The sequence below is a fragment of the Peromyscus maniculatus genome, chromosome 14 (assembly GCF_049852395.1).
Source record: "Peromyscus maniculatus bairdii isolate BWxNUB_F1_BW_parent chromosome 14, HU_Pman_BW_mat_3.1, whole genome shotgun sequence".
Classification (NCBI taxonomy): domain Eukaryota; kingdom Metazoa; phylum Chordata; class Mammalia; order Rodentia; family Cricetidae; genus Peromyscus; species Peromyscus maniculatus.
This window is the reverse complement of record NC_134865.1, coordinates 77,273,872-77,286,265: the sequence shown is the minus strand read 5'-3', so window position 1 is coordinate 77,286,265 and position 12,394 is coordinate 77,273,872. Positions and strand designations below refer to the sequence as shown.

Sequence of the window (12,394 nt, the reverse complement as noted above, 5' to 3'; positions counted from 1 at the left end):
GCAAGATTCGTCTGTTTATTCCAATGTACAGAAGAGCATTCACGCGGCGCGCTCCCCGCTCATCGGCGCCCCAGCCACTTCCTCCGCACAAGCTCCCTGGGTCTTCCACAGGACAGACACCATTTCTCTTCAGGGTGTCCACACAGAGCACAAGGGGCTTTCCTCCTGCGGAGACCCAGGTGCAGACCTTCAGCCACCCTGTGGAGCCCAGGCAGAGGCGAGCTGTGCTCCTGGAGGCCACGGTCCACCAACATCTCCTCTGAGGACTGGGCCCTGCTTCTCATTTACAGTACGGGCATGGTTGGGTTCCACTGTAGCACAGAATCCGAGCATCCACTTCGTATCTGTCACCCGTTTTCCTTTTCCGGCTACAAGTGTTAGGTTTACTGGAGGAGGGCCAGGGAGTATGGGGTGGAAAAGGAATTTCCCGGGATTTTCGCTGTTAGGAAATTCAAACTCAGATTGGTCAGGATTCGAGGTTTATCCCAACCCCCACCCCGTTCCTCCGTAGGCGCTCCCTTGGCTCCAGCCTAGCCAGAAACACCACCGACTTCTGCTCGCTCCCTGAGTCTCCACAGCTCCTGGGCTATTGAGTGGCCAGGTCCTAAGTGACTTGGTGTTGGAGACTGTGAGGTGTGTTCTTCATATCTCCCCAGGGGCTTGGAGTAGCGTTAGTCACAGGGACCGGTCTGTAACCACACTGTTATAGTTCGAGTCTGAAATTTCCCCTGCCCTCGTCCATGTTTTGAGCTCATATTCCCTGACTGCTGGCCCTATTTGGGGGAGCTATGGAACCTCTAGGAAGTCAGACCGTTGGTGAAAGTCACTAGGGGCACGCCTTTGAAGGTCATATCCTGTCCCTGGTCTCAGTTGTGTCTCCGTGTACTGGTCCACGCCGATTTAAGATGTCTCTGTCACATGCTCTGGTGACCACACTGCCCCTGCAACAGTGGACTGAAACCCTTTTGACACTGTGAGATGAAATAAATCTTTTCTCTCCCACAAGCTGCTCCCGTTGGGTCATTTGTCACAGCTACAAGAAAAGTAACTGATATGGACACGTGGAAAAAGAAACACTCATGGAAGATTCTAGAGCTGGGAGTGTGGTGTCTGTCTGTCACCCAAGTCTCTGGCAGGGTCGCTGGGACAGCTGTCACCACTGACAACAGAGCCCAGCCAAGGCCCTTGGAATAGGCTCTACTGGGGAACCCACTGGCCCTGAAGCCATCTGGGGTCAGAGTTCCCAGGCAGCTCAGCCCACCCCTTCCAACACTCACGAGGCAATCTGTGGCCAGGTAGGGAGTTGGGCCTGGAATCAATGCCCTGGGATAAGTGACTTAGGGTGGGTTAGCTGCCCTTTGGTGAGCCGCTCTCAAATAAACCAGTGATTGGCACCCCTTGGTCATTGAGACAGGGACCCTGTGAAGCAGCCTGGATTCCCCTGGACAGCTCCCGATTTGCAGCCAGGCTGTGAGCTGTGGCTTCCCTGGGCAGGTCCCATCAGAATTCTTTTTCTCTGTCTCAGTGCCCTCTCCTGCCCTCCCCATGTGTCAAATGCCTATTGTGTGTGCATGGGGGTGGGGTACTGGGAGGGGAAGGCAGAAGCCAGTGAGGGCCTCAGATACCTGCAGGCATGTCCTGTGTTTTTAACATTGTTCCCCACAGGGTAGTTCCTGGGCCTCAGTGACTTTCTCTGTGCCAAGTGTTTCCACGTGATGTGTGCTCTGATGCCACGCAGTCACACGACACCTATCACTTTCCAAATCACCAGATACTCTCACATTGCAGCAGAGGAAGAGGGGGGCAGGACCAGGCTGCTGTGCTGTCCGTTATCACCCCCCCCCCACCAGTTTCTCGTGTTCACACACCTTCCAGGGACTGCAGGTCCTGGGCATCCTCCACCTACGTCAGCGTTCCTTTAAGACAGATTTCACTGTGGATCTCTTCCCTCTTGCCCACAGTGTCCAACGCTGTGCATTCAGCAAGTGCTCCATAAACGCTGGGGTGGGGTGGGGGTGTGTTTTTCACTGTCCACCTTGTCCATGGGTGAGAGGAGTGACGGACGGGATCCCAGGCTTTGGGTCCTTACCAGGGACTCCTCAGAGCTAACCTTCAGAAGACCAAGAAATCATCAAACCATGAAACCCGGAAGCCGGTCAGCCGGGCCTCCTGCACATGTAGCCACAGGACTAAAGCTGGCAACAGTTTCCCTGGAGATCTGTCCTTCCCTTACCCACTGTGGGAAAGAGCTGCTGTCGCTCCCATCCCTACCCCAGGACCCCTCCATTCATGGGGCCCCAGAGTGCCAGACAATAAGAATAATCCCATTGTCCTCCAGGGTACCCACTCCTGACAGCATGCCTGTGCCATGAGACAGGTTAGAATCATCGGCCTGTTTCCTGGGGGCTGGCTAGGATGCTTCGAGCTCCTTCCTGAACCCAGGCTGAGTAACCCGGGCCCCACCAGTCTTCACACATCTTGACAGGAGTCCTGCCTGGCGGCCTCTGTTCACTGTCTGTTCCCTGCCCAATCCTGCAGCTTGTGGATCTGGCGTTCCACCGAGATAGAGGTCCTCAGAGTCCCCAGGGAGTTCTCCATCTGGATGGGTTCTCCCATGCAGCCTCCCCTCCGGCACATTGCTTGGTACACCTCTCGGGACTTCTTCCGGAAGCGCTTGCCCACGATCACGTACACCAGAGGGTTGAGGCAGCTGTTGCTGTAGGCCACGTAGGAGCTGATCTGTGTGATGACATCGACAACATGCTCATCCCAGCATCCGGACAGCACGCCGAGACGCAGTAGTGTGTCCAGGAAGGTGCTGATCTGGAAAGGCACCCAACAGAGCACGAAGAGCCCCAGGACAGCCAGCACCAGCACGGTGGCTTTCCTTTCTGTCTGGATCTCCTTGAACTTCTTCATCTCGTTGTTCCTCAGCACCTGCATGATCCTCACTGTGCAGAATGTGATGATGCTCAGGGGCAGGAGGAAACCCACCAGGTTCAGCAGCACATTGGTGAACACCTCCCAGGTGCGGGATGGGTAGACGATGACGCAGGCGGTGACGTTGTAGCCCTCATCCCTGTAGTCCCTCATGGTCCTGAACACCAGCATGGGTGAACTCAGAAGCATCGTACAGCCCCAGATCACCAGGCTGTAGATTTTGGCCCAGCGCACACCGCGCATCCGGCCCATGGACATGGTCTTCACCAGTGCCAGGTAGCGGTCGACACTCACGAGCATCAGGAAGCAGATGCTGCTATAGAGGTTCATGTAGATCATGGTGTTCACCACGCGGCACAGCACCTCTCCAAAGAGCCAGTCGAAGTTATTGGCGATGGTGATGGCCCAGAAGGGCAGTCCGCAGGCCAGGATGAGGTCCGCAGCGGCCAGGTTGCCAAGGTAGATCTCCGCCACGGTGCAGCTGCTCTTGTGCAGACAGAACACACTGAGGACAAAGATGTTCTCCAGTGCGGCCAGCAGGAAGAGGACCCAGAGGAAGGGAGCCTGGATGGCATTGAGCCAGCTCCACCACTCGGTGTCGGGGCAACCGTTATCCTCTAAAAGGGTCCCGTTAAGAGCGGACCCCAGGGCGTGTGTGGTGAGGTTGAACATTTCCGTGCTGAAAGAAAGGGGAGAAGAGACGGTTGTACCCTTAGGCCACAGAGAGGAGGGGAGAGGGAGGGGGAAGAAGAGGGGTGGGGAAGGGAGGAATACAGAAGCCCAGGGGGACCCAAAGGTCTGTCCACTCAGCTAGTGGCTCCCCAGGGTGGTGAGAATATGGAAGGTAGCAGGACTCCAGTCCCTCTGTGGACAGCACATGGAACACTGAAAGGGAGAGAGCCCTTTTGCGAGGTCCTCTGCTCGTGGAACCAAAGGAACATGGCCTGCCTTGGTCTGAGCTCTGTGGGACTCCTTCCTTGGCTACACTAACAGTTGTGAGTCCCATGCCTGGACCCCCCTGAAGTCTCCATGATCAGAGGATGTGCACACTACCTCCCCAAGCCTCTTGCCTAAGGGGCTGTCACCCCTCAGCCTCTCAACGCTGGGTCATGGATGAGCACTGAATTAGATTAGAACAGTGATGTCATGCCTGGTGGAGAGATTGCAGCATGGCCCCAAGACCACAGCGGTTTCCCTGAACAACCCTTGTCTTCCGGCAGAGGGAACATCTATGCCCGTGCCCACTGGCAGCAAGGCAGAGGTCAGCAGAGGTTAATGGGAAGAGAGAAGGCGAGGCTTTGGACCTGGGTTCAAATTCTAGCTCCTTTATCAGTTAACTGTGTGTGTGACCTTGGACCGTTACTTAATGTCTCTGAACTCCTTAACCAATAAAATGGGAATAATAAAATAAACTTCTTAGGATTATAGTAGAGATCTCAAAAGTCCAAAGCACTGCGTTTGGTTCAGCAAACATGAGTAATTATCTATTTCTGTCAACCTGTGAAAATTGAAATCAATGTCAAACTAGTACCACCATTTCCAAGTCCTTGATGACACCTCACTGGCATTAACTCCTGGACTCCTCTCTCACTTTCAGGTGACACTAACACACTGTGAGGTAAATCTCTTCCCAGAAGTGTTTAGAGTGAGAGGATGTATCTCTGTGTTCAGCAAAGAGGCACTCGGCTTGGACAAATGTTAAGTTCCAGTCCTAGCTGTGTGGCCTTGGGTATGTTGCTTGACGTCTCTGGGCTTCCATTTCTCCTTCCTTAGACCAGTGTGCTATTCTCTTCCCGTGTGGCCTTGTATGGTGGTTGTAAGGTTCAAATCAAAGATAGATTGTAAAGATGCATTAGAAAACCTAACGTACACCCGGGAGGCGAGTGTGATTGGCATGTTCCCTGTAGAATGGGTGCTGGGAGAGGCAGGGGGCCCCTTCCTAGAGGCCCATTGCTGGGCAGGTAAGAGGAGGCACTAGGCAGTATACCTGGCAAGGTTCTGTTCAACATCCTGGGATTTCCTGGGAAGAGCCCTTGAGTGTCTTCTAGGCTGGTGCCAAAGTAGAGACAGGCTGAGACTCATGGGTGATACAGTTTTGACCCTGAGGTGTCTGGAGCCCCTGTAGCTCCCATGGGGATTAGGAGTCCCATGGCCACCTGCCTTGTTCCTAACAAGGGCACCTGTGTGATGAGTCTTAGGTAGGTGGTGATTTCAGGAGGGCACAGGCCCAGCATTCTATCTTCATCACCATCACTAAGAGTCCTGGAGCTGGTCCCAAAGGAGTTTAAAAAGTCCTGAGGATGGGGGAGGGCAAAGCAGCTAATGGGAGAACCCATCTCATCCATTTTGAGGTCATGAAGTGAGGTTAATGTTTGGAAGGTGGTCTCAGAGAGGTGTGGGAGATGCCAGAGGTGAGACTGAATGACGGTCTCCATTGTTGCCCTGAGGATGTTATGGAGGGGCCAAGGGGGAAGATCTATGCTCTGGAAAGATGCCTGCTACAGAAAAATTCTCTGATATAGCTCCCTCTGGGCAGCAGAGTCCAATTCTTCTTCTTGCTACGGGGGGATGTCTTTCTGTATCCTGTGAATATGTGTTACTCTGATTGGTTGATAAATAAAGCTGATTTGGCCTGTGGGAGGGCAGGATGGAGCTAGATGGAAAAATCCAAGAGAGACAGGAGGAGGAGAAAGGAGAGGCAGAGAGACACCATCCCACCGTCCAGGGAGCAGCATGTAATGGCACACAGACAAAGCCACAGAACACACAGTGACATATAGATTAATAGAAATGGGCTGAGTTTAGTTATAAGAGCTAGCTAGCAAGAAAATTGAGCCATAGGCCCTGGCCATGCAATTTGTAATTGATATAAGCCTCTGTGTGTTTATTCAGGTCTGAGCGGCTACAGGACTGGGTGGGACACAGGAACACTTCAGCTACATCTTCCCATGGATGCGGTTGGACGTAATGCCTTGCACCTGACCTACAGTGGCAGTAACAGCCTGTGACCTTCAAAGTGAGGTCATTAAATGCATCACAGAACCTTCCTGGCCTCACAGGGTGCTGGCCACGGGAAGCCAGACACCCTAGGGTGTGAACACTCGTAAACCCTCTGCAAGTGGAGCTGCCAACCCCGATCAGCCTGTCCTGTGTCTGCTCCCACGGCTCAGCCTCTTCCAGCTGAGCCTAGGCATCACAAAGCAGAGAGAAGCCACCACCTGCAGGCTGTCCTGCATCCTGAATAGGCAGCCTCTTTTGGAATCTCCCGGGTATCCTCATTCCAGCCCTTTGGCTCTATTTCTGTGGACACGGAGAGGCCATGTTCTTAGCAGCAGCTTGGGGGAGCCCTTTGCCCATCAGAGACTCAAGTCTACCATCTCAGCCATTCGGTATTCATTCGGTAGGCCAGCACTCCGAGAAAACCCAGGAGTTTTCTCGGAGTGCTGCCTGGCCAGTGAGCATTATTGAGAATTATGGGGACAACTCTCAGTGGCCTGCTGGGGTGGACATCTCTGCTGCACCTGCCATAGGATGGACAGGTTAGGGCCCTCTGCTGTTCTGCCAGCACTGGTCCATCAGGGTGGAGCCCTGTCTCCTGGCTCTGCTCTGGCTCAGTTTCCCCCAAGGCTTCCCTTAGATGTCTTCCAGCAGATGTCAATCCCGTGGTGACCCTGTCTTCACAACTGGAACTTCTCTGATCTGTTGGGTACTGAGGCCAAAGTTTGGTTCTTTTGCCTTCTTTTCCAAGTTCATGTTTTAGACAGCTCACCTATGAGGATGGGTCCTCATGGCCCCTCCGAGTCCCATAATAGGCCACTCCTGCTGCTCCTGACAGGTCCATGGGGACTAAGATGGAAGCTTTGCTCTTCAGGCCTAATGTGAAATGCCCCTTCAGCCATGATCCAGGACAGGATGCAGGCCTCCTGGAGCCCTAGAGTGACCCATAGTCAACTGAAGATCCCTTAACTCACCCAAAAGAGGCTGTGGTGGGCATGGGGTCGTCATGAACAGTTAGGAGCATGGGTAGCTTCCAAGAAGAGTGCATTTGGTCTCAGGACAGAGAGGGCTGACTCTTCCTGGGGAAGCAGAGAAGAAAACATCATTAGCTGTATTGATCAAAACACACATATCTGGGCTGCAGAGACGGCTCAAGTGGTTAAGAGCACTGGCTGCTCTTACAGAGGACCCGGGTTCAATTCCCAGCGCTCACATGGTAGCTCACAACTGTCTGTCACTCCAGTTCCAGGGATCCAACACCCTATTCTGGCCCCCAAGACAGCAGACACACAAGAAGTACATAGATTCACACATACAAAAATAATTGGAAAAAAAACCCCACATCATCCATAAGAATGTAAGATAGAGTCCAGGGCCTTTTCTGGACATACAAATGCTTACCCCATGCTGAGAGCAGGCACACAGGATGAGTACCGGTGCGGGATCTACATTCAGGAAATTTACAGGCTCTGGAGAAGGGGGGGGGGAGGGATGCCACTCAAATAGTCACCAATACTTGCCAACCAGCATCAAATACAAGGGACAGCGGTTTGGCTGTGTCCCCAGAGGTCTCATGTGAGGAGCTTGGTGCCCATAATAGATGACATTACACATTCAGTCTGAACTGTCCCCTAACAGGCTTGTGTTTTGAACACTTGGTCCCAAGGGATGGAGCTGTTTTGGCACGCCATGAAACCTTTAGGGGGTGGGGATTGTCTGGCAGAGATGGGTCACCAGGGGCAGGCCTCTTGAAGGTCGTATAACCCCTGGTTCTGAGTCACTCTCTGCTTCCTGTCTCCTATGGTGTGAGGAGCCTTGCCATGTGCCCCCTCTGCCACGCCTTCGCGGCCATCACAGACTGTGAGTCGAAACAGACCCCTCCTTCACTCAGTTTTGTTTCTGTCAGATGTTTTAGCCCATCAGGCCGGCACACTCTGTCCAGGACTCCATGTGACAGAGCAATCCTGCCTGGGAGGTGTGTAGGAAGCTGGGGTGCATGCATTTATTTGTGGTGTGTGCATGCATGAGTACGGGTGTACCTCACACAAGTCCCACTCAGCGGTCATTCGCTCCTAAGCTAGAAGGTTCTGGACACAGCACAGGCCTCCAGGTTGAGAAGCCAGTGTCCCTGTTTGGCAGTGGGGGACGAGACCAAAGTAGACAATGGGGGGGGGGGGAGGAAATGTATGGAAGGCACCCAGATGATGCTGGATGAGGCTTACTGGAACCTTCCAAAGCCAAGGCCAGGATTAGGAACTCACAAGAGCTAAGTCTTTCTGCTTCCCCAAGGAGTGGAGATTGGGAAAGAGAAGAAATACCCCATAGCCAGCCTTTCAGAGAGACCCTTCCAGGCCTCTAGGGGAAAATCCAGCTGTGTGTCTGATGCTGTGTGTTTGAAGCATTAGTTTAAGGACATATTAAGAATTATTGGGGCCGGGTGGTGGTGGTGGCGGCGGCGCTCGCCTTTAATCCCAGCACTCAGGAGGTAGAGCCAGGAGGATCTCTGTGAGTTCAAGGCCAGCCTGGTCTACAGAGCGAGATCCAGGACAGGCACCATAACAACACAGAGAAACCCTGTCTCGAAAAACCAAAAGAAAAAAAACTTATTGGGGCCGGGGGGACGAGATTTCTGTTAGTCACAGGCTGGCTATCCAGGAGAAGGCCAGAGACACTTCTTCTGTGCAGGGGCCGGTGATCCTGTGGCCAGGTGAAGTTTATCTAGATAGTGACAGTCCCTGGAGATGTTGGGTCCTTGGGCTCCATGGCCCTGGAGAGGTGTCCAGTGCCCTCAGTGACTTCATCATAAGTATCTGGGCAATGTGGCCCAGACAGCCTCTGCTATCAAGATAAAAGCAAAGTGTGTCTCCCCTCTTTACCCCACATGTGGTCACCAGGTGCTCTGTTGCCCAGGGGACTTGGCAACTAAAGGCCTGCTACTGTCTACCTGGACACTTCCTGGCTGGGACTCTAGTGTGGGTTCTGTTGGGTCCTGCTCCAGACCGCCTCCCGTTTTCCGCTGCCTTGGGCTTAGCAGTCTCCCTGGGTTCACCCGTTGGGCTCTGCCACCTGGCTTCCCCATGGGTCTGGCCAGGGGTACAATCAGGAGATGGAGGGAGTGGAGATTGGCACTCCAGCTCCCTACCTTAGAGGCCCTTAGGGCCCAGAGTCCCCAGCTTTCCACCAAGAGCACCACTGTCCGAAGGGGAAGAGCAGGGGGTGTAGGCAGCCAGGTACCATCCCTCACATGACCCTACATGCTGTCTACACCTCTGCATGTGGACCCTTGGGTCAACCCCCCTTCCTCTCTTTGGTTTTTCGAGACAGGGTTTCTTCTGTGTAGTTTTGGTGCCTGTCCTGGATCTCACTCTGTAGACCAGACTGGCCTCGAACTCACAGAGATCCACCTGACTCTGCTGCCTGAGTGCTGGAATTAAAGGTGTGCGCCACCACCGCCTGGCCTGGGTCAACCTCTCATATGTCACTCATCTCGAATGTACCCTCAAGCTCCTCCTGGGGTCCTGACAAACACAGTTTGGGACAGAAAGCTCAGCTACAAAGAGAATGTTTACAAAAGAATAAGGGTGGGAACTTGGTGCTCATGACAGTGATGTGCTGTGAGTGTGTGCGCATGTGCAGGGAAGCAGGAGGGGGGCCCTGCCCGCTCCCAGATGTTGGTTCTCAGAGATAGGATGCTTCCGCTAACTCCTACAGATGCTGGAGGTGGGGGGCTTCCAACATTCCAACTCACTTGCACACTCAGTGTGGGCGTCTTCTTCTGGAAAACTTCCTTTGTGTCTGCTTGCTTCATTCACTCTCGGCAAATTCGCCTGCTCTGTGGTGGCCGCGGGCTGTCACTGATGGCACTGCCCAGCTTTTGTGGGTTTCAGACACAGACTGAAAACCAGAGGCTCCCTGGGAATCCTCCAGGCCTCTAGCACCAGATTGGGACTGTTGGGGAACCGGTCTTGTAGACTGAGCAGAGCTGGGTTCTCAGCCTCTCCAAAATGAAGGCAGTCGTTGTTGGACTATCCAGACCATATAATGTAAGCAATCTAATAAACATCCTTTTAATATGCATTTGCTCTATCTGTTCTCTCTGGAGAATCCTGATCAACAGACAAACATCGTCCATGGGGCTGGTATTTTTCTTAGCTGTATCATGGTAGTTAGCATCATAGCCCCTCCCTCCAAGGCACTTTGACGGGGGGGGGGGGGAGGGGGGATGGGTGGACGGGGGAATGGGGGCGTTGTGGGGGGACATGAGTCAGTGCCAATCAAGAGCCTGCTTTTGGCCAGTAATTTGCCTTCCTGATTACCACCAGGGGGCGCCTTGTTTTAGCCGTGTGTGCGTGCGTGCGTGCGTGCGTGTGTGTGTGTGTGTGTGTGTGTGTGTGTGTGTGTGTGTGTTCAGGGAGGGGCCCTTCCACCCAGCCTGCTCTCCTGCTCACAACTCAGGTTCTGACCCTGATTTTATATATGGCTGGACACTGATTTCACAGGTGCAGAAGATGCCCAGCCTGCTGCTCCCTGGGAACCTTCCAGACTGTTCTGTCTGTGTTCTATGGCGTGGCTCTCTTAAACTTCATCATCTCAACAAAAACTGTACATACACACACGTGTGTGTGCATGTGTACCCATGTGCATCTCTGTCTGTGTGCAAAGTGTACCTGGGTGCCCACTCCATATGTTTATTCCCAGGGGAGGCCCCTGCCTCTTTGATCTTCCCACTCTCTGCTTGCCATGTCTCGGCCTCTTGAACAACATCAGTGAACCATTAAACAAAACGCCTCACACCGCCCAGGCTAGAGCCAGGGAGGACCAGGTCTCCCGAGTCCCTTCCCTGACTCCTCCCAGGATATGAATTTCCTCTAGTGCCTGCTTTGCATGGTTACTGCATCAGGACGCTGTTTATAGACCATCACTAGGTAAACCTCCGGCCAAGGCACAGATGGGGCTGGGGTGGGGGAAACCTCATAACCTGCATCAGCCCCAGCAGCAAAGTGCTGCCCTGAGCGTGGGTTTCCAGGGAGCCCTTTCCCTTAAAGGAAGAAGATAACAGGGTGTGGGTGGGGGTGGACAGCGGGCTCTCCAGTCTCAGAACTCCTAAAGCGTCAACTCAGAAAACCAGATCCAACACTGGACGTGTGCGTGTGGTCCCTCCCAGCATCTGGACACTTCTGGTTTTGGAACGTTCTGGAAATAGCACTAAAGGACAGAGGGGGTCCTGAGAAGCAGAGCCTCTTGCTGCAGGGCGGGGGCTGGGGAGTGGGGCCAGGGGAACTTGCCTGAGTGCTTGCCTAGGACCTCAGAGGGCCCATTCCATTCTTTGTCTTTTCTTGCTCACTGTGGCTGGCTGATCCTGTTTAGAATGTTATTTCCTTTCCCCACACTGAATCTCCCCACAATTTTGATGGATCTGCAGTGTAATCCCATCACTCTTGCCCTTGGAAGTAAAAATGCCGTCCACACGGTCAGCCCTCTCAAGGGGCTGCCCTGTTCTGCGGCGGGTCTCATAGACACCTCGAGACACACGTCCTGCCTTTTAAGCTGTTCCTCTGCTCCGGTCCCCTTTTGTTGAATGTGGTCTGTGCTGCTCCAGCCTCTTCATTCAGCCCCGGCTCCCGACATTTCCTATGCTCTGCCCGAAGCTTCACACCTCTGTCTGCTGCCCACACTCCTAATGCCCACACTCCTGTGCTCACACTCCTGATGTCCACACTCCTGTGCTCACACTCCTGTGCTCACACTCCTGATGCCCACACTCCTGTGCTCACACTCCTGATGCTCACACTCCTGATGCCCACACTCCTGTGCCCACACTCCTGATGCCCACACTCCTGTGCTCACACTCCTGTGCTCACACTTCTGATGCCCACATTCCTGTGCTCACACTCCTGATGCCCACACTCCTGTGCTCACACTTCTGATGCCCACATTCCTGTGCTCACACTCCTGATGCCCACACTGCTGTGCCCACACTCCTGTGCTCACACTCCTGTGCTCACACTCCTGTGCCCACACTCCTGATGCCCACACTCCTGATGCCCACACTCCTGTGCCCACACTCCTGTGCTCACACTCCTGTGCTCACACTCCTGTGCCCACACTCCTGATGCCCACACTCCTGTGCCCACACTCCTGATGCCCACACTCCTGTGCTCACACTCCTGTGCTCACACTCCTGTGCCCACACTCCTGATGCCCACACTCCTGTGCTCACACTCCTGATGCCCACACTCCTGATGCTCACACTCCTGTGCTCACACTCCTGCGCTCACACTCTGCTGCCCCGCCGCCTGCTGGCCATACCTCTCTGCCTGCTTCTGGCACACCTACTGTCCAGTTGCCGCCCCTACCTCCCAGGGGGCTTTCTTCAAATGCTTTGCCATGGTCGTTCCTGTGGGACAACCTAACTGGGCTGCTGTTCCCTGTCCCTCAGTGCTGGCCTATGTATTAT

General features: G+C 53.9%; 1 protein-coding gene across 1 annotated transcript in view; it reads right to left on the bottom strand.

Annotated features, from left to right (window-relative positions):
• Bdkrb2 (bradykinin receptor B2) overlaps positions 1 to 12,394 on the bottom strand; it is a 30,849-nt gene continuing 18,455 nt past the window's right edge. Inside the window, exons 2-3 of the mRNA XM_006971710.4 lie at positions 6,912 to 7,016; positions 1 to 3,619 (exon numbers count right to left, since the gene is read on the bottom strand). Of these exons, the coding sequence (XP_006971772.1) occupies positions 2,509 to 3,619; positions 6,912 to 6,985 (1,185 nt within the window). The 5' untranslated portion in view covers positions 6,986 to 7,016 and the 3' untranslated portion in view covers positions 1 to 2,508. The remainder of the gene's footprint in view (positions 3,620 to 6,911; positions 7,017 to 12,394) is intronic.